The 26,660-nt window shown below is 40.0% G+C and overlaps 2 protein-coding genes across 5 annotated transcripts; both read right to left on the bottom strand.

Moving 5' to 3' along the window:
- Positions 1 to 553: 553 nt before the first annotated feature.
- On the bottom strand, positions 554 to 11,738 carry LOC111232902. The gene is made up of 6 exons (XM_022760597.1): positions 11,690 to 11,738; positions 3,361 to 3,558; positions 3,181 to 3,273; positions 2,881 to 3,067; positions 2,381 to 2,588; positions 554 to 2,287 (listed from the first exon to the last, which is right to left on the bottom strand). The coding sequence occupies exons 2-6, from the start codon at positions 3,554 to 3,556 to the stop codon at positions 998 to 1,000; spliced, it is 1,974 nt and encodes a 657-aa protein (XP_022616318.1). The 5' UTR covers positions 3,557 to 3,558; positions 11,690 to 11,738; the 3' UTR covers positions 554 to 997.
- A 1,945-nt stretch (positions 11,739 to 13,683) lies between these two features.
- LOC111232899 (zinc finger protein 660-like) lies at positions 13,684 to 24,708 on the bottom strand. 4 transcript variants are annotated; one of them, XM_022760592.1, is made up of 4 exons: positions 24,643 to 24,708; positions 24,337 to 24,555; positions 22,073 to 22,174; positions 13,684 to 15,447 (listed from the first exon to the last, which is right to left on the bottom strand). In XM_022760592.1, the coding sequence occupies exons 2-4, from the start codon at positions 24,452 to 24,454 to the stop codon at positions 14,129 to 14,131; spliced, it is 1,539 nt and encodes a 512-aa protein (XP_022616313.1). In that variant the 5' UTR covers positions 24,455 to 24,555; positions 24,643 to 24,708; the 3' UTR covers positions 13,684 to 14,128. The 4 variants fall into 4 exon arrangements, with proteins under 4 accessions (XP_022616313.1, XP_022616312.1, XP_022616314.1 ...); XM_022760591.1 differs by having other exon boundaries at positions 24,337 to 24,690; XM_022760593.1 differs by lacking the exon at positions 22,073 to 22,174 and having other exon boundaries at positions 24,337 to 24,690.
- Positions 24,709 to 26,660: the final 1,952 nt, after the last annotated feature.

Consider the following 26,660-nt stretch of genomic DNA (forward strand, 5'->3'; position numbering starts at 1 on the left):
CAATTTGCCAACAATTTTTTTTGCTGTTCTCCTTTAATTATTTAATTACATGAATCTTAAACACAAAACGGTTTTTAATAGTAAATAAATGTTCATTATGTGAATTCTCTAAAGAGGTCATCACTACACCGATGCAAATATTGCAGCACTAAGTGTTCATGTGCCCAGGATGTGATCTAGCATGTGATGGATCCATTGGGTTTTTTTTTTCATTCCTACTGACACTTAACTCAAAAAAGACTTTGTATGGTAGTATCAGTATTTTGAGGATCAATTTGACCACCTCTATTGTAAATAATAAAAGTAATAATGGCTGAATTCCGTGAAGCCACTTCAGTTTCAGGGTCCTGCTACTGTGCACCCTCCTTCACTGTCACACTGTAACAGTCCTGGCTTACTGGGACACCTGAATAGAACAGAACCAATTGTTAATATTATTCCTAACTCCTATGTTTTCCTACTATGACAAGACAAAGGAAGTTCATGCAAACTTTGCCAGCAGTTTTCAAAATAAATAAATAGAATCAAAAATACATGTATTTTGTACCTGTTCTTTATTGTTTTCTGAAATTCAAATAAATAATGTGTAACATTCGAGCCAAAAACAAGCTCATCATGGAATGTCATATAGGTCAGGTTAAAATAAATAGTAAAAAATATCATGGCAGCTGCAATTTCAACATCATATTTTACACTTCTTTTGCAGAACAAAGCGTATGGCTAGGAGTATTTTATTTTTTTTACATTTCCTTCTGAAGGCAAATTCATTTTTACACTTGCTCAATGACATAATAAGCCACATCACAAAGCATTTGTTTTTTAAAATGCAGCACAATAATCATACAAAAGAACGACAGTGCCAGTGAAAGGCATCATGGAAAAGTTGTAAGGACAGAGGAGATAATACCATTGTTTTTGATTAGCTGGGTTTACATACACCAAAAGCACAGTTACATTCTATATCAGAAAGTAAGATGTTAAAAATAAAGGGTAAAGACTACTCTTTTCCCAAACTCCCTTGGTTATGGAAATTCAAAAAACAGTTGTGGTTGCGTGAGATACAAAGAAAGACACAGCACTTAAGGCATAGCACTCGAGATGTTCTCTGACAGTCCCCAAAACGACACCTGCCTCCTTCTCCCTCTGCGAGTTGCTCTGGCCAGTGGCCTGAACCATCATACCGTGTGGCTGCATCAGGCAGAGGACTTTCCTCCACCAGGCTGGGATTGGGGGTTTCATTTGTTGTGTGGGCTTTCTCTGTGGGGGGTTGAGGGGGAACTGAGTCCTGAGTATCAGAGCCACTGGAGAGGATCAAAGCCTTGGACACCTCCAGTCTGAAGGCCATGAGAGTCAAAGGTGCAGGAGCTGCCCTGTGATCCTGTCGGTACAGGAGCCAGGAGTTAACCAAAGCCAGATCTATAAGGTACCAGAGCACCGCTTGAGGCCAGCAGGTTGGGGCCGAGGCAGTGAGGGGAATAGGGTAAAGATTTCGCAAATCTCTGCTGAGACGAGCCGACATTTGGGCCTTCTCAAAGTTGTCAGTGAGAGAAGCCATGTCCCTCTGGCAATTTCCTGCAGTAGAAAGTATGAAGCCACAGTGTGATCGGCGTAACATCAACTTCCCGTCTGAGCTCACAAACTCATCCCCAATCTGTCCTCGTGCTCCCCCCACCCTGCCTGCACCATGAACCCCAGCAACTAGTAGGCGTTCTAGCATTGCAGGGGTGGAGAGTTCCTGCTTGCAAAGAAACAGCATACTACCTCTTGGGGCCATTTTTTCTACAGCATTTTCTTTGTCTGAGAGATCCGGTTTAAGATCCACATGTAAGAGTAAACCACCAAATCCAATTAAAGTAGTGCAGTGGAGAGACAGTTTGTTGTTGTGCATCTTCCCAGTCAAAGGAAGTGGATATTGGTCGACCGCATAATCACCCTCTCTTGTCAGTGACTGGCATCCTGCTTTGAAACGGCAGAGTAATGGCTGAACCTTCCACAGGGGATCAGTCTGTGTTTTTGAGCTGTTCAAATCATTTGGCTTGTCACCTTGGCATTGTCCATCACTATGCTGAGAGTTTACACATCGTCTGCTTGGCAGAGTTTTACCTTTCTGCCCATTTCCAAAGTCACCATCATGTTGTCCTTCCCCAACATTAATGGTGACTGGATCTTTTGCTGGAGAAGCTAGCTTCAACATGCAAGACAGCTGGAGGAAACGTGAAAGTGGCATGGCTTCAGCAATTAAGGGCACCTTAGTCAAGTCCTCCCAGTAGAGCCTTGGACTGGGAAACTGAAAATTAACAAGATATATATATATATTAGAACTTTTGCATCTAATTAACCAAGTGATCATGTAACAAATGGATCAAATAGGAAGACAAACCTTCAAAGTTCCCATTGCAATGTGGATCCCAACAAACTGTGCGACCTCTCTGGCTATGACTGGGTTAGACATGCTGGATAGTTTATTTGTGCAACTGGCAATTTCTACCCAGGTATCCCAACCAAAATATTTGGAGAAATAATCAATGGGCTCTCTGGTCCTGTTTGCATCTCTTGGTGCTTGGAGCTGTCTCGTTGAAGTCATCAAACTAAGGAAGAAAAATAAAAGAAACCTTATGAGCAAGTGAGCACCTTGCACAAATTCAAACAAAAACAATTACCATGTTTGAAACATTTATGAGTACCAACTTTTTTTTTTTTTTTTTAAACATATTAATCTGCAAAATATGATTTTGCCCTTCATTGTCATTACATTTTACAACATTTTAATTTATAACCAAGTATTACTTCTGCACTGCTTGACATTATTATTGCTATATATACTATTTTTTAAATATACTTTAGCAGCTTGTAGACTTAAAAAAAGAATTTCTCCTGTACTTTTGTGATGTGTGATCTGGCTGTCGTGCACCGTTGGTTTGGTTCTTGTAGAAATAGGCCATTACTTCTGTCTCTGATTCAAACTGAGGATCAGACAGTTCAAAACTTTCCAAGTCCTCTTCATCAGAACTCCGGAGGAGAAAGTCCCGGAGGTCTGGTAGATGAGGCCACTCAGCATCTGCCTCAGCTGAAAGAGTAGTTATTTTAGAGAGATATCCATGTTCAACAATTTTGATAAATGGCTTAAGGTCATGAATAAAGCAGTTACTACTCTTGTTCATTTGACAACAGAAAACAAACCTTGTCCATCTGCAAAGTCACTGACCCCTGGTTCTGACAGGAGTCCTTTCACTCCTATTTCCTGGTAGTCTTGAGTCGAATGGCTCCCCTCAACTGTTGTTAACATGTTAAACATTAAAACAGAGGTCTTCCAATACTCTTAATGTACCGAAAATAAAACTAGAAAACACAAAGACTCACTTAAAGTACTATCTGCAGTTTGAGGCTCTGTCTGATGGGCAGCACGGGATCCCTCTGGCGTTAAACTCCCTCTGCTGATCTGATTGTCTCCCAGTAGAACCTCCCTCTCCTCCTCCTTCACTGGGTAGAAGATACACTGATTGGTGTTGAACTCCGGGGTAACACAACAGTCACTTATTGTGTCCACACTCTCCATTACTGAAAACAAAAGTCAAAAAGCATGACTCATCTATCTCTGAAAAGACAAAAGCCCTAAAAGGCAGCACACAGTGAACATACCACCACACAGGCTTATCTATTTATCACCTGTTTCTTTCTGAGTCATGAACATTGATACCACTCTTTTGTCTTTGTATTAGCTATAGAGCTAGAGACAGGAGGTGATTAGCCTAGCTTAGCATTAAGACTGGTAGCAGGGGGAAAACAGCCAACCTTGGTCTGTCTAAAGTTAAAAAACATGCAAGCAAACAACCAAAAAGATGACTAATTTACATGTTGTATCTTATCTGACCAAACATTACATAAACTGTAATGTAACGACTAAACAACAATTTGTAGTTTTAGAGAAAGTTAAGTTGTGTAACTACTTCCTGTCAATTAATTAACACAACCCTGGTACTTTCAGTATTAGCTAAGAAAAATCTAAGTCATGTAATTCACCTTAAGAACTCAAATTGTTGCTTTTACATTTGCGCTGCTGGGTGTATTTTTGTTTGGAGAGAGCCCAGCTTGCCGTCACTCCCTACTTCCAGTCATAATGCTGAGCTAAGCTGAACTAATTGCCTCTTTACCAAATGCACAGACACGAGAATGCTGTTGAGCTTCTTATCTAACTCTGAGCAAAAAAGCAAATAATTAGATTTCCCAAAACGCTGACCTATTGCTTTAAAATGCCACTACACTGTGCGCTCATACTTACACGGAGTGGCAGTGTTTTCATTGTTCACTGGCTCCACATTCCATCTGATGTGTCTGCTACCCTGTGAGGCCTGAGTCTCATTCAGCATAAGACTGCTCTCCTCTTTCACCAGAACCGTTCTTATATCACGATGGTGCTGTGACTGCACACTTGCACTCGGTCTATTTTGACAGGTGGGTGTAGCCAGCGGTGGATCTGAGATATTCTCTTCAACCTTGATCTCCTGGCTCCCAGGCACTTGTACTTCATTCTCAGCAATGCTTTCCGAACCCTGGAATGAAAAAAATTTTGTAAGATTGTAATGTTATATTAATTATTCGTTGTTAATGTACAGTATTTGTTGGTACAGTTAGTATCTCACCTGTCTTTGGTTGCTCTTTGCAGTCATCAGACATAGCTCTTTATCAGTAGTCGCTGAGGTGAGGAACTTCTCCAGTATGATACCTGGAGACTGGTCAGCCTCCCTGTCATGTTCCTCTCCTCCCTGCAGCTCTCCTTCATTCATGACTTCTTGAACACTAGGGGTAACTGACTCTAGCTCAAGCACCACTTGTTCTTCAGGAGATTCCTCTGATGTAGAAGGGACGGAAGCCAAACATGTGGCAGGAGCAGGAGCTTTGTTGGCCTCAAATTCAGGATTGGTCTCTGGCTGTGAAGTCTTTGTGCCACTCTCACCTTTGTCATGAATTTCTGAATCAGAGGTTATGAGATTTTTTTCGTAAACTACATGACATTCATCTTGTTCTTTGTCCGATTCTGTTCCTCTGACAGTATCTCCACCTAAAACTATCTTAGATATCGCATCCCTTTTTAAATGTCCTGTTCCCTGTCTCCTATCCCTTGTAGCATTCCTTGTTACACCTCCTTTCTCTCCTTCTTTTTTCCTCTGGACTAACATTTCTTCCTCTTCTTCTTTGATCTCTACTTGATGCGTGGAGCACGACACAGTCTGCAGAGTTAAGCTTTTTTCAGCTGTCGTTTCATCAGTTTGCTCAGGTGCTACAAATGTTGCAGCACTTCCACCTTCAGAAATACGAGTTCCCTCTGATTCATTTTGGGGAGCACTTTCTTGAGGAGAAGCTGGATCATCTCTTTCATTCTGCTCTCCAACAGTAACTAAATCTACCTCGAGAAGTAAATCCTCCTTAATGTCTTCATCTGTGGTAGCCTGGACTTCAGATTCTAAGTCGAGTTGTTTCACGGGACCATTTTCTTGCTTGGTTTCATCTGATGCCAAAGGATCTCCAGTCTCCAAACTCTTTGTCTGAGTAGAGGTACTTAAAGCAGATTCAGATGTGAAATTTGGAGATCTCTCCGTATTTTTCAGTTGATCAGATGGTGAGTGAACTTCTGAAGAGGTATGAGACTGATCATCTACTCCTGCTTTACTTCCACCCTTATCTTCATAGGCGCTCACTTCAACCTCTGGAGGAGGAACAGGTAAAGATGGAGATGGAATCAAAGCTGGAAAGGAGAGAGTTCGCTCTCTGTCTTCTAATGCCATCTCTCCCATCTCAGGCTCAGTATCCCAGTCTGCAGCAGCATTTATCACCCCAACAACCTTATCATGATGTTTTGGAAGCTGGTAAAGATCCAGCCTGGAGACCCCTTCAAAGACGTTCCCATTGGTGTAAGTGAGACCGGGACTCTCTATGATATGCACCGTCGCCTTGTGCTTCTGAAGGGACGAGACTTCACTAAATCTCTCCCCGCAGTCATTACACTCTAAGGCACGTTTTGAATGAGAAGAAGTTATTATTCCTTCGGTCTCTACTTTCGAGGAGGCTTTACGTTTCCTGGTGGTCTTTGGTTTGCTTGGCAGTGCCTCAGGTGGTTGACGGGAAACCTGCAGTGAGGACAACAATGAAAGAGCTTTCTGGTTCTTTTTGGGTCTTCCTCCTTTTTTCTTACTTTCTGCTGTGAGATCATTTGTTGGATGATTGTTGTCTTTACTCTGCTGGGACATTGTTTGGAACTCATGAGGTGGGGTCTCTGGTGTCTGGCCTGATGTCTTTGAAGGGTCCAGTTTGTAAACTTTCAGCTGGGGCTGTTTATGACCTTTCAGTAGAAGTAGAGAGTCTTGCTTTATGTGCGGGCCAGGTATGTCCGCTGAATCTGTGCTTTTTTTTGTATTGACTTTTTCCTCCTTTGATAGGTTTTTCTTTCTCTTCCCATCCTTTGCATTCTTTGTCTGATCTTTTCGCATTATTTTTCCTTGTTTTTTCTTTTTAAATACAGGTGAAGCTACAGTTTTGTGTTCACTTATGTGCGTCACACCCTCCCTGGCTTCTTCTTTTTGCCTTTTAATTTTATTTTTTTTTGTATCCTCTTTGATTTTTTTCACCTGTGGGTCCTGGGTTGATGAAGGTGATTTTATTTCAGCTGTAGATACCAAATGCCCCACTTTCCTTTTTCCCTTCCTTCCCTTCTTCTGTGATGCTGCTTTTCTGTCTGAGAGATTTGTTCTTATCTCTTCTTCCTGTGTTGGCTGATGCTGATGATGCTGCTGCTGCAGCGTCTTCTGTTTCTTGTTTTTCTTCTCTTTGCTTTGTGGACCAAATTTAACAACAAGATGAGACTTTCTTCTTCTTTGGCGTTTGGCAGGTTTGGCCTCAATTTGTAAATCATCCTTGTGTATGGATCCAACCAGTTCTTGCATATATCCTTGAAATATAAACGCCCTGGCAGGCTTTCTTTTCCGCACTTTCACCAGTTCTTGAGCTGACATTACATTTATGGGTAACTCGGAGATCTGTGGCACCTGCTTGGTCTCAACTTGTAATGGAGCTTCTTCTTTAGCAGATGTCTCCTCTACTTCAGACTGGTTCTCCAACTGCTCCTCACCCTCCTTGCTATCTACTAGCAGTTTCTCTGGTGGCTCTTGTTCAGATGGCTCTTGTTCAGCCTTTTCTTGTGTCTCTTGTGGTGCAGCTTCATCCATCACATGATGGACTTGAACTAGACTTACTGTTTGCATCTGTGTATCAACTTCTTCTTTGGGATTCGTTTCAGATTCACTTGGAGTTTGTGTAAGTGTGTCTGGTGGAACAAAAGAGCAAGAAGTAAGGTCCTGTTGCTCTGTTTGTAAAGGTGTCAGCTCCAACTCAACTGTAGGCATAAAAGGTGGGACTGACAAGCTAGTCTCCTGCTCATCTATTACAGTCGGATGTGGAGTCAGATCAGGAGTCTTCTCCAGTTCAGTGGTTGGTACCAGAGAAGAGGCTGGGATTTCATTTTGTGGCACAGTTTGGGATTGTTCCAGCTCCAAAGTTGGTATCAAAGCAGGGGTAAGTTCTAATATGACTGTTTGCTCAAGGTTTTGTTTGTGGTCAGCTACCTCATTCTGACAAACCATTTGATCCGCAGGGTCAGACTGAATTGCACTAATCCCTGTCTGCTGAAGGATCTGATGCATCATCTCTCCCTGGGGTTGCTCCGTTTGTTCAGTCTGAACTAGTGTTAGCTCTATATTTTCACCTGCAGCTATGTTGGAACCTAGTTCTGAAAAAGACGGGTTTTCCAACTGTCCATCTGGTGTAATGGGTTCCAGTATGATTGTTTGCTCCAGTGAATTACATTGGTTGTTTAATGTGTCCAATTCAACTGTCTTAGATTCTGACTGTTTCAGTCCTAGAAAATCTATCTGCGGTGGACTGAGATTCAAAGTGAGTGGTTCTGCCAGCTGTGATACCTGCTGCACTTCCAGTGGTGGGGCATGAGGTGGCACCTGCCCCAATATGACAACTTGGTTTACTTTCTGCACATTTCCTAAAGATTCAATAAGTCTGCGAATCTGCTCTGTGTCAATATTGGCATCAACTTTTTGCAGAGGTCCGTTAGGCTCCACCTGTAGTAGGGCTGGTTGGGAAATAGATATTGGAGTTATAATGGGTGTACTTTGTTTCACTTGCTGTCCTGGTGGAAGGGCATTACTGGCTGCAGCAGCCACATTGTGCTTAGTTTTCATATGATGTAGCCGTGTCTTGGTAGTCTTGAAATTGGCCTTGCATATGGAACAAGAATACTTTACTGCAGAAGCACCTAAAGTTAACAAAGGAAAAAAATCTGTGATGCATTGTGGTATACCATAGAAAGCACAACATATTTCCTGCAACCTGACAGTTTTCTATAAGCTATTTATTTTATAATTGGACCAGAAAATGTGACTAAGAATGAGAGTCTGTAGCCATGTTAGTAACTCTGTGAGGCTGTACATAGGCACAGTGGTGCTTTAAATTAAATGTTAGTCAGCAGGTATAGCGTTTAAATAGCGTCTTAGTTTTGCCTCACATTTGCTACTTAGGCCAAAATGCAACAAGTCCAGTTGAGGTTGATGGGATTGTCATTAGATTTGCATGTGTTTAGTCATAAACCAAGTATTGGACAAATCTAAATTTTGACATGATAATGTTAAGGGATCAATAATGTGATGACAATTCAGCCTGAGGGGGACATGAATGCCCGTACCAAATTTAATAGCAACCCACTCAATAGTTGTCAAGACATTTTACTCAAAACCACAAATGTACCTCATGGCTAAATCCATAAAAATAGTTGAGATATTTCAGTCTGAAGTGGTGTACTAACATCATCCCTGGAACCATGTTACTAGCACAGCTAAAAAGTATGTTACTAATTAAATGTGTAAAATGATACAACATCTGTAACATGGAAATTTTTCTTACCATCAGTTTTGTTCTGTTTAGCTGTGGTGTTCCCCTCATCTTCTGCTCCCTCTGGCAGGTGTGACAAAATATGTTTCTGCAGAGCTTTGGACATGGTGAACCTTTTTCCACACTCCTTGCAAACATACGGCCTCTCTCCAGTGTGTGTGCGGCGGTGATACTTAAGTAATGTCAACGTTTTGCAAGGTTTGCCACAGTCAGTGCAGGCATAACCGTCCCGGCCAAAATGAATTTTTTTATGAAGGGTGAGCTCTGATGACTTGTTAAAGGCCAGGCCACAGATTGGACACTTGAAGGGTTTCTTCTCTGTGTGGGCTTTTTGGTGGGCCATGAGTTCTGTGGAGTTTGTGAAGTGGCGGTCACAAACATAACAGGCGAAAAGGGCATTCCTCAGTATGCATTGCTCATATTGTGCTGGGTGGCTCAACTTCAGATGGCGCTCTTTGCTCTTGTGATCACTGAAGATTATGTGGCACTCCATGCACTGCAGGGAGAGCTGAGAAGCTTAGAAGGAAACAGGGCGGGAGGGGGGGGGGGGGGGGGTTAACATGTAGCATACATTCATATTGTCATAATAAAGACAAGTATTCATAGAAAGTATAAAGGATTGCAAAAGGCAAAGACAGCTCCATCAATGTAGGTCAAAAGTGAGCTGGAGGGTAAATAAGTTGACTTAATAAATTGAAAGGCACCTTTATAGAGTAAACACACAGTAAATAAATGTTTGTCTGAGCAAAAAAACTGTGAAAGGAGACCCTCTTCTGCCATATCCCTTAGCAAGATAATTCTGCATTTACTGTCACACCCAGGAAGTCAAAATTGGAAAAGACATAACTGTCCTATGTGATTTAGAGCTTTCAAAGTGGAAAGAACAATACAGGATTTTTGAGGCAGATACCAATTTCAAATATATATGCGTTTTCTCATCAAAATATTTTGATGAGAATCCTTTAAATTTTTAGGAATTGCACTGAGCAGGACATTTTGCACTTATTGGCGCTCTCTGGTGGACCAAGGCATACAGTACAGTACATGCATACAAATATATCTGCGATAAGCTAATATGGGTCAATATATCGGCCAAACCAAATTGTTGGTCCAATTCTAACCTACAGTGTTTTGTTTGGCTGCTTCTGAGCACCAGAACAGATTAATTCCACAGGTTTAATAACACTGGATTCTGTATCAGTATGGCAAACTAGGAAGTGTTTTAAGTAAGTCTTTCAAGTATTTTGTAAGTACACTGTACAAAATGAAATTAACTTCCACAATGTTTGCGCAGTTACATAATTACTCCAGGTACTTTTTTTTTTTTTTACAGTTGTATATTAAACCTAAAAAAAACAATATGCTTCCGTCAAAATTACAATAACCAACATGCTTCTGAGAAAAAGACTTCACAGTAACTAAGATGTTACTATAATAAATCACAATAGATTTCTTATAGAGTAATGTGTGGACTGCAATGTCCTCGTGCTTTCACACTGTCAACTGGGATTTGACAAAACACTGAATCTCCCAACTAGGAAATGTGACTGCTGTGTGTGTAGTCCTACATACAATGTAATAATCAAACATAGAGCAGGTCTCTCAATTATACACACAAAAGGTAAAATACTCACATGAGAGAGGCATGACCAGTGGTTTGGACATGTCAATTTTCAGAGGATCTTTCATGGCTTTCTTGGAAGGAACATATTTCCTACTTTCCCGCAGACCTTTCTCCTGTTTCTTTGCAATTTGCCCATCACACTGAGGATCTGTATTTGTATCAGAGTCTGTGGGGGCACTTTGCTTTGAAGCAGAGTCTATCTCCATCCCCTCAGAGTTTTCTGAAGGCTCACTCAGTGGCTGAACAGCGGTCTCTTTCTCCACTGCTTGTGTGAATGCCACAGTTGCAGGTGTTTCTTCCATTTGCACCCCTGTCTGATGTTTCTGTGGTGTGATCACTGTTTCGGTCTCAACAGGACCGGCAGATTTAGTCTTCTCCTCTTCTGCATCTGGTTCACTGTGTGCTGGCTGAGCCTCAGTCCCAGTGTCCAGTGGTTGCTCTGTGGGTGCTGTGGTAACTGGGTTTGACCCACTATTTTCCTGGGTAGGACTCTGCATGGCTCCCTGCCTCTTTGCTCCTCAAATGCGCGTGTTCATATGTTTCTATGAAATCAGTTCCCATACAGACACACATTATCACTGTTACTTAATTACACAGACAAATCAGCTCTTGTAGGAGCTCTTACCGGACATACAAAGCATGCATCTTTGACATCGTTTAAACTTGCTGGACTACTTTCTGAGAAAGACATCCTTAAACAAGTTAAAATCAGTGAAACGCAGCTTTGTTATCCGCATGACGACTACTGGGAAACCAGAGAATGAATGGTCTTAAAACATTTGTATTACAAAAGAAGACCGATGGACATGGAGGGCAGCCATTGTAGTCTGAGGTATAACCCAAATCCAGCACGTAATTCTGTGTAAATAGTGAGCTGGGCTATGCTAACACTTTTGTTTAACAATCCCTCCATGATAACCACAGATTCACAGATAATGGTAGCCTAGTTAGCCCAAATTCAGCGATTTGCGGTCAAATCTGGGTGCAAATGTAGGCATTTCTGACATGTTACGGTGCCAAAGCTGCTACATATTCACTCACTTTGTACGTCCCCCGTCCACACAAACTCCCGTATGCCTGTATAACTGGATGAGGATGTAAATATTAGATTACCTCCGCTGTCTTGTCCGCCCTAACATCTCCGCGTCGTTTCTGCACAAAGCCAACACGAAGGTGCTGCAGACAATGTGACGTAGGTCTGACAAAAGCCGCAAAGGAGTCATGGGAGTTGTGGTTTGTTACAGGTCAGTTCTCCACAGGTTTGTCTACTCTGCGAAAACGATAATACAAACATGCTTCAAAGCAGTTTTGATACGAATGAGAATACTTAACCTATTTCAACCAAGTTTATAATACATTTGGAGATAAATGCCGCAGAAACTACAAATATCATGAGCTAGTCCAGTCTATTTTATTTATTTAGCTTAAAATGGCAACAAATCCCCAAACGATGCAAAACATCCGATGGTGGAAATACTCAGATAATTTACTTATGTAATGGTATCGATACAGTAATGTAAAAATACTTTACTGCATGTGTAAATTCTGCATTTAAATTCCATAAATGTGACTAGCAAAATGTATTTGAAGTATGAAAAACAAAAGAAAAATGTCCACCATTACTATACATGATTCTATAAAGACCATTTACCATTGTAGCTGATCAAGGTGGAGCTAGATATAATCACTTGATATGGGGTACTGGCAGGTTCTTGTCCGGTGGTTTCCAATTAAGAGCTTTGCCCCAAAGCGTCACAAAACAAATCTGAAGTGTTATCAGATGATTAATGAGGCAAGAAAGACGAAAAAGTTCTGCTACAAACATTTATAGTAATTTTTTGCTGTTATTTGTGAAATATTGGATAATTTTTACTTTCTGGGCCTCAAACAGTTATCTAAATTACACCATCTAAGAAGTTTAGAGAGGAAATGGCTCTCATAGAGGGTTGTCATAGCACCCCAAATACATGTATCTTGGTTTAATTTTTAAGTGTGTTGCATTGTACAAGCTTATCACATTTTGTTTTAGGTTAAATCTTCCTCTGAAAAGTAACTGAAAAGTAACTAATAACTCCAACTATCATATAATTGTATAAATGTAATGGGGTACGAGTATAAAGTAGCAGAAATTAGAAATACTCAAGTAAAGTACCTCAAAATTGTATTTTAGCTCACAAGACCCTCTATCCCTAAACTCTGAGAAACTCTTGTTATTTCATCATATTCAAGTAATTTTATATGATAAAACTGTTATATGTAACAAGTTGTTTTGAGATATCAGTAAGGAATACAGTGGAGTCTACAGAGCTGTAGACTTGATACTTGGACTGACTTTATTTAAAAGACTTAAAATAGCTCTGGTAAGAGGTGCATATGTGGGATTTTGTTTTTATTCCATCACCCACATAAGCTCTTCATCTGAGTCTCAGCCATGTCAACTGAAATCTTCATGAAGAACTGAAAAATGGAGAACAAGGTAGCCTTATAAGGCTGAATGTCTCATAGGTCATTTGTGTCACATAATTAAAAGTATTACAGATAAAATGATATCACATCCTTATAGAGAAACCTAGTGAAAATCCGGTTATGTTCTGGCAAAAGTAAAGAGTAATAGCCAGATGCTGGTGCTATTGCAGCATGTGTAGGATCCTTTTCACAGGGATGCACCAACTGTAAAATCCCAAGTGCTTAGAAACTTCCATAGACTAATCATAAAAAAGCCTGTGAGCACAGCGTGCTCCAAAATCACGTCTCAATAATTAGTATATATTAACATATTTAATGAGCTACTGTATTGCTGATCCTTACATCTGTAGGCTATTGTTTTTTTGATATTTATGCTGTATCCCCTCCATTACAATGGTAAAAGCAAAAGTGATGTTGGTAAAATGTGCTGGAAGAATGCAGCGTCCAAGAACAAATTGAATTCAGACTATTAGCACAAAATTATTCCAGCCACAGCATCATATGTCTCCCAAATACTTCCCTATAGTATGATGGTTTGTTGTTGTATACACTGTATTGTGTGTAACAGTCTAAAATACATTATTTTACCCCTGCACATGAAAACAAACCCTAGAAACATTTAGAATGTATTGTATTTTATTAAAAGTAGAATGAGGTATAGATTTACTTTCTAGTTTTTCATGATCTCACTTTTTCACTTTTGGTTCATAACAACATTTTGCAACATGTAGTTTTAATCTCAGTTTACATATGACACCTATACATTAAACACATGCAGTAAAATCTTGTAGCATCAGACTGTTGAGGCTTAGTCTGCTGTAGATACTCAAGATCAATCTCACAAGTATCTACAACAGACTAAGGATATTTGTCCTTGACTTTGTTTAACACAGTGAATTCAAAACATACTAGACATAGTTCCACAGTAAGTTGTTAACTCTTTGTTTCTTTGCCCAAACCATTAATCTTTGACATAGAAAAGTAAAAAAAAAAAAAAAGTGATAAAAACTATTAACTTCCCCAAATGTATCAAAATTATTGGTATTATTGGCATCAGTATGAGAAAATAAATTTCTCTGTGAGCCTTCATCCCTCAATATCATACTGTGGAAAAGGCAGCTCCCCAGTGGCATGTTTTATATAATGCAAATGCAGGTGTGCCACATCATCAAAACCCATATCACATTCAAAACACTCCCATTCCCAGTATTTATGCTCTCTGTACATATTTGTTTCCTGCGACTTACTCTCGTCCAGGTCCTGTCCTGCTTGTGGTTGCACCGTTTCTGATTTTGACTCTTCAGGTGGATCAGATCCAGCCGTACCAGCCAAGTAATGTACAGGCTCGCCGCAATCAGACTCTTCGGAGTTGGCGTGATCCCCAAACTCAGCATACTCCTTTTGAGTTTCACTTCTCACTCCACTTTCATCCTTTCCCTGCAGCTCCTCCATGTTTGTATCCATCTCTGGCTCCTCTTGGATGCTGGCGAGAACAGGTAGCTTCTTTTTAATGACTCGCTTCTTTGTGAAAATCCCAGAATTCCTGCTGCCCAGAAGCATCCCACTGGACCCAACATAAACTCTAAGATGCTTCTTTTTGTGTGTAATCAGATTTCCAGCATGGGAAAAGGTCTTGCCACAGAATGGACACTGATAAGGCTTTGCTCCGGTGTGGGTGTTGTAGTGATTCATAAGCTGGGCAGACATTTGGAATCTCTTGTGGCAAATGTTGCACTTGTGTTGCCTCAGACTGTGACTCTGAAGGTGTTTATCCAGTGACACTTCATCTCTGAAGCCTTTGGCACAACTTAAACACCAGAACGGTTTCTCTTTGTGGATATCAATATGACTCATCCATGACTTCATAGACGAGAAGTCTTTGTTGCACTGATCACATCTAGGAGGTTTCGATCTCTGTTGTCTGCGTGACCTGTGAACTCTCATGTGACCAAATAGCCGTGTTCGCCTGCTGAAGGACATCCCACAGTCTGAACACTCATATTTATGCAAATTCTGTGCAGTCTGATTGTCTGTTGTAGAGGAGCGGTTTTCATGCTGCTGTTGGTGTTTTTGGAAAGAAACCAGGTATGTATAAACCTTCCCACAGACCAAGCAAGCGTAAACTTTTTGTTGATTCTTCTTCAATGAGGCACTTTGTATTAAATCTGAGGGTTTTGTTTGCGATGAACTGCTTGTGTCACACCCATTGGCAGCACAGCCCAGGCCTTCATCCCTGTGTTCTCCGCCAGGGAGCAGCTCTGCTGCAGGATTTCTGTTGTCTCCTGTTTGAGCATCTTCCTCCTCCTCCTCATCTTCCATGGCATGCTGGTGCAGGTGAGTCTTGAAGACTTGCCAGTGTGTAAACTTCAGTCCACAATCCTTACACACAATGCTGCATTCTTTGACTACAAAAGAAGAAAAGAACAAATACTAATTTAGATACTTAAGAAGAAGTCTTCAGTTTATGTATCACATTTTGAACTTCACGAGTTTATAAAAGAAGCTAAAATATCATCTGATTTTGTCAATCATATGGGACTAATAATTATTCTGTGATGTTCCAGCTGTTGGTAGCTGAAAGTTACCAATGTTTAATTGCAGCAGGTAAAACAAAACTTACAAGCCTGAGTCGTGGCTCTTCTCTTCGTCACAGTTGATCAAAACATCTTAACACTCCTCATAAATCCAATTTCAATATCAGAGCACTGCATTTCATCAGGCATTGCTGACCATGTCTGCAGAGCAGATTATCTGTGACCTAAATATGGAGCCTGGAATGAAACTAAAATAATTAGGGTACTACTACTGCCCTGTAGGTTGGATCAGAAATGAACACAATCACAATATGGAAACAGTAAATGTCAAAACAGGATAAGGCTGCAACTTATCTTTATCAATAATCCATTGTTTTCTCAACGATTTGATTAACATTTCATCTATAAAATTTCATAAAATGGTGAGTGACACCTGGATACCAAAGCAATGTCTAATTTACAGTCTAACATCAAAGGATATTTTCTTATTTATTTTACTGCCATAAAAATGAAAAAGCAGCTCCCGAGATTTCGCAATTTTCACAAACAAACAAACACAAACAAATTAGCAAATAAAATTTCAACAAGGTCAATTTAAAAGTGGTTTTAAAATTAATTTTACAAGTCCATTTTAAATTCCAGTTAATTAATTTTACATTTAAAATTATAAATGTTTAATAATCATTTTTTGCAACTATTCTGGTGGCACACTTCAGGCTCCATATTTATTATATGCTGTGTATGAGTCAGACTGAATAATTTCCACATGAGGACTTCTGATATTTTGTAGTGATAAATGAACAAAACAAACTTGTTTTTAAGTTATGTAACTTGTTTTTAAGTTATGTAACTTTGCTGCATTGAGCATATCCTCAAAAAAGACCCAGTACACAACACACAGCATTATCAATAAACACCTAAGTCTAATCACTCAGAGGACGAGTGCCAATAGGTGAATAAAAATATTAACAAACCAAACTGATGATTCCACAGACATGCAGAACGAGTAAACTGAGGCTAAATTAATCACACAATCCATTAACTCACAAGAAAACTGATCAATTTATTTTAACTTTTTAGTGAACATTTTCTTCTTTGATCCAGAAACAGCAAGTTAAACAAGTAGTCAAAGGGTATGTTGGTCATTTAGGGAAAAAAAGCTTTTCATAAATTAATATCGCAAAGTAATGTCTTTTGTACAATAGAAATTATTTTCCCACTACATAAGTGGTACAGTAAACTAACAACTATGCTACATGAAAATAAGCACTATTTTAGTCTAAGCAATGAATAATCTTTCCACAACATGGAAATCTAACACTGAAAAGGAAAGAACATGGGAGCTTATGAATCAATTAATGCAAACTATATTGTACGTAATGTACAATTACTTCACTGTGAAATTTGTTTTATGGTAGTAACTGGCTGTAATGTTCAACATAAGGACATCTTTTACAGATTCACATACACAGTGCACATTACTGAATTTCTTATATCTTTATCTTTCTCTGAAATATGCAAATAGTACCTCATTCAGGCAAACCTCAGGCATTTAAAATGACAGCAGCAAAATTAGTATATATTTGTTGTGCAGAATTGTTTCATTTTCTTCATAAACTTTGCAATAATCAGTGCGTCAACAGCACTTTTAATTGTTCTGGGAATTTTAAATGGAAGAGGACGGACACATACATGCAAATCTTTTTTTTTGTTTGTTTGTTTTTCTGATATATCTGGTTATGAACTTCAACACTTCAGCCAGTGATCACCAAAGCGATTAACAAGGTTCAACTGACATTCATGACAGGTCTTTTCAAAAACAGTCAAATCAACCGGTGGCTCAGAACTACACATTTGTGACATCTCAACGCAAGTTCATGAAAGGGATTATTCTTTAACATTTGTACATATACTAGTCCAGTGTATAGGAAAGCCTGAGAACAGGAAATTACCTAAGGAACTGCTTTTTTAAATATAAAAAATCTCAAATAATATAGGCAGAATTAGGGAAAACATGTATCTACTTAGCCTAAACAAAAGGTCTAATAAAGAATTTTCTAGCTTAACACATTTGGCAATCTCTAAAAGAAAAACAAAAATCCACAATCTACAGTGTCTTCAATTCAACTCTTTTCAGTTTGTTTAGTCTAAAACACTCCATGGGCATGTTCAATATAGTGCTGGTGCAAATCAGTTTCTTGACAAAAAGTAGTTCCACATTCAAGGCAAGTAAGGCCATTGGCATCTCCTGGCGAGATAGCAGCGGGAGCATCACTCTGCCCTTTGTAATCACCTATACATTCCTGGTGATGATCGATAAGGTCCTGTATTTCACTGAAGGTCCTGGGGCAAATGGAGCAATGATACGAGTCATTGTTACAGTGCTGGGATTCGTGCTTTTGTAATGCAGTAGGTGAAAGAAAGGCTTTGCCACAATGTTGGCACTTATGGCTACTTTGTGACTGGCTGTCTGGGTTAAGCGTAGCTCCGTTCGGTGTAGAAGATTGAAAGGACTTTCCCCTATTGTCAGCAGAAGGGATGTTGGATTTTAGAGGCTTTGAGGTCATAGCAGCACTGAGCCTATAGCGAACCTCATTTGGGAGACGACAACGGACTTCATCGTGCCAGGCAAGGTGTTGCTGCAGCTGATTCTCAGTCCAAAAGCCGTGGCAGCACAGAGCACAACAATAAGGCCGGCTCTTTGCCTTGGTCTTATGGGTGGACAATTGTTCCTCAGTTTGGAACGCTTTCCCACACTTATCACACTTGAAGAGGCATTTGGCGGTATGCTCCGACAGACGGCTGAGTGGTGGGGAAACCTCAGCTGCGGCTTCAGGAGTCTGGATCTCCTGTTTGGCCTCCTGCTCTACCTCCAGGCACACTTTTTTATGGTCAAGGAGTGCGCCTGCAGAACTGCACTGTTTCCCGCAGTCAAGGCATGAGACAGATTTCACAGGTGGGGGGGCAGATCGGATTTTCTTCCTTCCTCTGTCAACAGGGCTATTTTTCTTTGCAACAAGATAACTGCTCATCACTGTAGTGTTGTCTACAGCTGATGAATCCTCTGTATTTCTGACTTCACTTCTCATGGGAATGGACTCCTTTTTGGTACTCAAAGGAACCTTATTTTTGCCTTTTGTGGTGCTGGAGTGCGCCTGCCATTTGTGGGCACGCAGACCTCTTGCTTTAGCAAAGGTCATAGAGCAGAGGGGACACTGGTGAGCTTTTCCCTTCAGTGTCGATGGCCTGGATCCACTTCCATTGAGACCGACATCAACTTGTTCTGGGACCTGGTCTACTGAGACAAGCTCATCTGCTTGATGATCTGCAGCCTCCAAAATTTTACTGTGCTCATTTTCATGATGGGCAGCTAGAAGCGAACCTTGCACAAAGGTCTCGTTACATTCAGGACATGAAAACTCTGAATTTTCAGCGAGTGTGCTGTTCCTCTCCACACTTTTGCTTGATTCAGGCTCTGGCTCAGTTTTGGTTTGACACTGTCGATTAAACATCTGGTGGCGCTGGAGAACACAATGGTTAAAAAATTGTTTGCCACATGTGTTGCACTGAAAAGGTCCGTCCTCTGTCTTGTGGCTAACAGATTTCAAGTCGTCATCTTTGAGCGAGGACCGTGAAAATTTCTTTTCTTTGTGCCATCGTTTGTGGGACCCGAGCGCTGAGTTGGACATGAATCGCCTCCCACATTCTGAGCAGTGAAACAGTCCTTTACTTGGCTCTTCCTGTTTAGGTTTTTTAAGCATTACTGACATGGCCAATTTTGCTTTTGTTACAGATTTATAACCCTCAGAATGAACTCTTTTATGAAAATTCAAAGCTCCAACGACTGAAAAGCTTCTGTCACACTTTTTGCATTTGTATTTCAAATCCGTTGCACCAGTTTGATCTTCTGTCTTTAGCTCCCCACTGTCCATTTCATTAATTACTTCAGTTTTAAGTGTTAAGTGCTCAGAGCTTTCTTGTTTGCCAACATCCATACTATCCTGGTGCAATGTTAGAGTATCATTATTTTCTGCGGGTTCTGTCTTACAATCAACTGCCTGACTGTCTCTTTTCATGCAAAGTTTTTGATGAGCCCGCAACGAGGCTTTGTTGTTGAAATGTGCGAGGCACGTTGCGCACTGGAGATCTTCCAGCGTGACAGTAGATCTGGGTGATGACGGTGAATGCCCAGTCTCATACCCATGGCTTTTCATATGAAACTGAAGTGCTTTGGCCCGTGAAAACAGCTTCCCACAGTCAGGGCAGCTGTATGTGTTTTTTTTCAACTGCTCTACCTGATGCTGAAAAGACTTAATGGGTGGTGGGAGTAGCTGGTCATTATGCACAACCTGGTGTCTGAGAAGGCTGGAAAAAAGACGGAACGACCTATTGCAGAGTTCACATTTATGATTTCCATTTTCATGTTTTCGCATGTGCAATGCCATAATGCCTTTGTGACGAAACTTCCTACCACACACTGGACATGCAACCTTAATACTGGAGCGTGGGTGTCCATTAACAGAATGCAAAGATCCTGCAACACCTTTTCTTAGCCTTAAGTCTGCACACTCTGTCTGATTTTGCTTGTGGTGGGAGTAAGCTCCTAAAGACCAAAAACCCTTCCCACACTGTTCGCAATGATAAATCTTTGGGCCTAGAAGGGTTTTCTTTGGATTGTATTCTTTCTTAGTGACTGAAATATTCTCTTTCTTTTGTGCAGAGCAGTTTTTCATATGGTTAAACAAACTAGCTGCATGCAAATACGACATCATGCAATCTGGGCATTGGAATTGTTTTCTTTTGGGATGGTGTAACTGATGAGAGACTAAAGCAGACAAACGTGAGAAGCATTTACCACACTCACTGCAAGTCAAGTTTTTCTTCTCTGATCCCTCTGTCTGGTACAGTGCATCATTGCTTGTGTTTTGAGTGTTGTGTTGCTGTATGTGACTGCAGTGTGCTGCATAGCTACTGGCTTCATGGCCACATGTGTCACATGTGTAAACTGCCACTGACTGACCTTGGGTCTGTTGTCTTCTCTTATGAACGCCATGCCACATTCTGTGAACACGCAGTGATGAAGCACTAGAAAACCAACGGTAGCACTCTGGACAATCAAATCTTTCTCCTGTCGTTTCATTCTCGGACTCCCTCGCTATCTGTGCACACTGCTCGTCAACCTGCTCAAAGTCAATTTGTACAATTTTCAAGTCCATCTCTGGCTTGGAAAAAAGACTACTGGGGGAAACTTCAGTGTCACCATCGTCTCTTATTTCCTGATCTGATTCACACAGTAGCTCAAGATCAGGATTCAGGTCTTGGACCGGCTCATCCTCAGATTCACTTGCACTGATCACCTGAACATTAAAGTCCCCAGGTTCATAACTCTCCATGTCTTCATCAGTCTCATTAACTTGTGAGTCTTCTTCAGTAATACTGGTAGGAAACACCTTCTCTGATTCCATTTTTTCCTCCAAGTGCTCAGTCTCCTTTCTTTCACTTTCCAAACTTTTTTGTTGAGGTAGCAGAGAGGTGGGCATCTGGGCCTCCTTCTCTGTTTCTCTGAAAACATCTGTGTGATGAAGCTGATGGGAGTGAAGTGCTGAAGCCCTGGAAAACTTTAGCCCACAATCCTTACATTCAAATGACTTCTTCTGTAACTGGCAGACTTGATGAAGAAATGACTTTGCTGGGGTCTCGTCGCTGTGTGCCATGCGCTGATGCCTGTAGTAGAATGTGAGTGTCATAAATACTTTTCCACATTCCTCACATGGGAACCTTTTCGCAGAGTCATCTGAGTGATTAGCATGCCATCGCTGATGGTTGAAGAGGGCTATATGGCCATTGAAAGACTTTTTACACTCACTACAGTAAAACTCGCTGCAGTTTTTCTTTGGTTTTTCTTTCATTTCTTCTGGAGAGCACTGACTGTTGCGGCTAAATCGCTGATGTGTTTTCAGGCGCAACAAAGCAGAAAAGGCTTTACCACATGAACACTTAAAAAGTTTTTCAGAAGTATCGTCTGCCTGAGTTTCAGGGGGCTTGGCTTCAACTACTGGCTCTTCAGTGTGAAATGAATCTCCTGAACTCCTGTTTCGTGACTTGACTAACTTTTCCTCATGACATCGACGGTGTGCATCAAGAGCTGAAGCGCGAGAATAATTTCGCCCACAGGACTCGCACTGAAATGACTTCTTTTTCAAATGTTCCAGGTCATGAAAAACTGATTTGGAGGCTTGTCTGTGTGAGCGCTGATGGTTGAGAAAGTGTCCGATCACACCGTAACATTTCCCACAGTCTTGACATTCATAAGTGTGTTGTCTTGTTATTCCAGAATTCATCTGAATACCAGACTCCTTTTGGGAGGTTTGACCGTGGTTCGTCTCCATGTGCAAAAGGAATTCATTCATTTCAACAAATGAGAGTGAACATGAAGTACAAAAATGAGCTGTTTCACTGTCCTTTTCTGCATCATGTAAGCCATCCAACTGGTCACCTAAATGCACATTTTCTTGCAAGTGCTGATGGCGATGCTCCAAGTAGGCTGCCTCCTCTCTGAAGGCTTCTCCACAATCCTGACAGCAGAAAACCCCAACCCCTAGAAATAGAAAGGGGAAAATAGGAGGTCAGTGCCACTCCTGTTTCCAGAGAAAGAAAGAAAGAAAGAAAAAAAAAAAAAAAAAAATCACAAAAACACGTGCAAATAAGGTCTTTATTTTAAAGGTGGTTTGAGTTTACAGTATAATCAGACAAAAGAGGACTTTCCAAATGAAATGATCAAAATTTGATTATAAAAATATACTCAGTGTTATTACAGAGGGGCTGATAAATACATTGCTCAAGCTAAGTGACCTTTTAGTTATTTAATAGAACTGTTGCAGAAAGTGATGCAATTTCAAATAGGCAAATGTTACCAAAGCACCACATTGTAAGTACCACTTTCACGCAAACCTGGGTGGGGTATCGAATTACTTACAGTCTTGTCCTTACAACAAGAGGTTGGATTATCCACATAGGTGGATAAGAAAATTATTAAGAGTACTTTTGTCTATCAAAGCTTAAGTTGAACTGAGCTGTAAAGTGCTTTTGATAGATGAAACATCTAGTATAAACAGCCATTTTATGTCCATCAAAGTTTTTCTTATTGACAGAGGGGCACTGTGATGACCTGCACCTCTAGAGAGGCTGAATTTAGTCTAGTCACACTGGTACGTAGAAGAGGAAATGACAACATTTGAGATATACTGATGCTTTTGATACACATAGTTAAATACATAATACGCCTGGGGTGCAAACAGTTAAAGTAGTAAGAAATTTGTTGTCTGTAGCCTGACTATAAAAATAGGCACAAAAACTCATTTGTTATTGTCTTTTCAGAAACAGTAAATGCTTTTTTGTTTCTTTGCACTGCTGTGCCAAGGAAACCAGACGTGAATCCCTCCCACTAGCTCCATCATTGCTAAGAATGCTGGTGTTCTTGACAATTTCACTGAAGTTCTAAAATCCAATGTGTGTGGTTGTCCACGTACATGATTTACATAGAGAGTCCATATAAATTAAGGCTAACACAACCTCATTTGAAAGCACTATGACAAATCGAAACTCTAGTGTTTAGGACCTCTGCTCTGGCAAAATATCATTTGAAGGTATTTAGTTTGGTTATGTTGGCCTGCAAACAGTTATTTGACCTTGTCAAGGTCTTACAAAGAACACACTTAAACCCTAAGTTACGATTACTTATTATATCCTTGTTAGAAATATCTATTAGTCACACATGATTAACAGGTATTCATTTTAAACCACGAACCATCTATTATCATTCAATAATGTGATATAAATTGAGAAAATACTATTTTGCACACTCAACAGGTGCCTGAATACAGTATAAGCATTATCAGTAGTTTGTCTCCGTTAGTCTGAATCTTGGTCTGCATTAGGAATACTGTTAATGAGGCTTAACAAAAAAATGAAAACGCACAAAGATCTGATATTCAAGGTGAGGCCTCTTTGGCTGTTGCTTGATGGTTAACACTGACAAAGCAAATACAATGGGAAAGCATAAGATAAGGGAGTCAAATGATTCCATTGACTGAACTTAAGGCCTACATACATATACCCAAAGCATAAGCTCTGCCACTGTGATGGTTACTAAATGTAAGCTGTATGATGAGCATTACTTTAAGCACAGTGGAAAACAATACTGTACACTGTGCTTTAACTCATTAGATTTCAAATGTCAACAAATTGACAAATTCAATTTCTTAAATTGTTTGTGGCTCATAAAATACAAATTGCAAGTCAGCATTTCATCTGTATGGTTTCCCCAGCTTGGCCTGGTCAGATAATAGACACTGTTCAACATACCGCTTGTAATGCATTTCTTATTGTGAACAAGTTCCTGTAGCAACAGCCAGATTTCATATTTGAATGAAAACATACTTGATAAAAATCCAACATATATACTGCCAACACATTGTTATCCATCTGCAAAAAAGGTTGAGATCCGCATCGTCTGTTGTAGCGTTTGATAGATAAACGGAGCATTAGTAAACAGGAAAGAGTCAAAACAGCCAAAATGACGTGGGTACGAAGCCATGCAAGTTAATGCAATTTATGCTCAATTTGCCGTAGAAGAATGTTTTTTTCGACAAGTAACATATTTTCATGTTCCTGTACTGAGGTTTGTGTAGGAGGTCACTACGCCTGAACATGCCGGTGCTAACAACGTTAACGTTTAAGTGACGGCTGGTGGATACTTACTGTCACTTGCTATGTCCTCAGCCGATGGACCGACGTTGTTTTCTGATGCTCTGTGTCCGTCGAAGGGTTTGTTTGCGGCTCCATCCTCTGTGATCGCCGCGGCAGCAGCTCCGTCCATCTTGGCGTGGCCGTTTGGTGGTGCTAGCTTTCTCTAGCTTGTCCTCGTTAGCTTAACAGCGCCACGGTTACTCAAGTTTTCCTTATCGGCACAAAGCCTGTCTGAAATGAGTGAAAACGATGTAAATGATAGTCTAGTTCGTTAACACAAAACAGGGCAGCATCTTTACTGTACTGTACTGTTTTTACCAATGTGAATGATGATGAACAGCACGGCTAGCTTTGTAGCACACACACCTGCACTGTGTGCCTGAGCATCTGTCGGCGGAAGTGGATTCTTCTTCTTCTGTTTTGATTCCTCCTCCGGAGGAGGAGGATGGGCCTGCAGCGATTCACTCTGCATATAAATTGTTTTCTTCTCTAAGGATTATACACGATTAAAAAGAAGGGGATATTGTACTTTTTACTATTTGACAGCTTCTCTTTTCAGGTTTGGGTTAAAACGTATACTATTATAAAACATAGTACATATATACATCAGAAATAACAACTTAGTTGGGCTATTTTCTGCATTGAATACTTTTGGTTGTGACACTTGACTCGAATTTTTCAAATAATACTTAAGTACTTTTAATAAAGTAAAGTCTTGAATGCAGAACTTTTACTTTTCAGTAGGCTACCGTTTTATTTTCACAGTAGTAGATCTGAATACTTCCCCCACCACTGTTTACCACTAGTATAATACTGCTCATGACAGCAAATTATATTGATCCTATCAGGAAAAACTTCGTAGAGGTGCTTCAATTTTAATCACAGTCACTTAAATATTCTTGATGCATACTTGCCTTCCATAATTAACTTTCATACATCATTTTCCACAACCAAATTCAAAAGTAGGATTTCACACTTGCAGGAGTACCTTCTGGTACTGTTAATTTAATAAATTCATTCTCTTCCCAAACCAAACGTGAAAGTAGATAATCCTGCAGGATATGAAAACTTTCCAAAACATTTAACCTAGTTTTTTTTTCACAAAAATTGCTTATGTTGAAATGTTGAAGGTTAGCCATGAATTAGGTTTAACAAATACTATAGAACTTAACAAGTACTGCGCAACACAACATTGTAATCAAAGGCAAGTTTTATTTAATCCAATATGTAGACATCATGGGAAATTTCTATTTCTTTCCATGCTAAAACAGTGGATAGAGGTAGAAGGGCATATGTTTTTATATGTTAAGACGCTGATTCTTAAAACACACAGGAACTGTTTTTTTGTATTTTTTTTAAACAAATGGACCTTGTGTTAATTTTACAGTAGTAATGAAGATTTTCAGTCACTTGTGACCAAAGTTTCTCAAATGCCCATTTTCATAAGAGAGGAGATGGGATTCTGTATTCATCTAAGTCTACAGTTCTGGAATGAAATCATTCATTATTCACAAATAATACATTGAATTGCACTCAAAATGGACTTCATTTTTATAAATGTGGGTACATTCTAATCTGAAATGGTAATTCTGGTAAGAGATACACATTACATGGCACTCATCAGTTTACAGTAGGTGCTCAGCACCGGCAAGCAGAATAAGTTTGGAATCTAATTATAACGTGCATCAGTCATGACACATTGTGAAAAATAAGCTGAATTTGACTGGATCAGTTAGAGCAAAACATACATTTTAGATCATCAGTTTCATGTTTGTCTTGTCATTGTAAAAAATATTAATGACAAACATCACTTAATCCAAATTGAATTTATTACAAAATTCACTATTTGATAACAGTGTCAGAAATAATTGTGTAATGACGCTACTTTCTCCTTCTTCCCAATAATCACCCAAAAGTTACATTTACAGAAAATACTTACTGTGAAAATGACCTTAAGTGTAACCGTCACATTTTGTTTTCAAATACTTTTGCTCTGACCAAATTATCACGATGAGAACCTTTCTTATGACACATTGGGACCCAGCCCGTGGCCCTGTGAATACAAGTGCTTCCTTCCAGGATTGTAACTGTGTGTTGTCAGCTTTTCATTGTATATTCTGACAGTAATCTGTGAGCACTACAACCGCTCCCCCAAACTCCCCTCCCCGCCCCAAAAGCAAAAACTTACATTTCTTTACAGTATCTTAGAAAGAGTTGCTCTGTTTTGGGAGTGAGGTCACATTGTTGAGTCTACCTTAAGCACAAACTAGGCCTAGAATACCAAGACAGCAGACATGCAGACTGTACTCATAAAAGGCACACATTATACTGTACAT

The sequence above is a fragment of the Seriola dumerili genome, unplaced genomic scaffold, assembly GCF_002260705.1.
Source record: "Seriola dumerili isolate Sdu_G_001 unplaced genomic scaffold, Sdu_1.0 BDQW01000341.1, whole genome shotgun sequence".
Classification (NCBI taxonomy): Eukaryota; Metazoa; Chordata; class Actinopteri; order Carangiformes; family Carangidae; genus Seriola; species Seriola dumerili.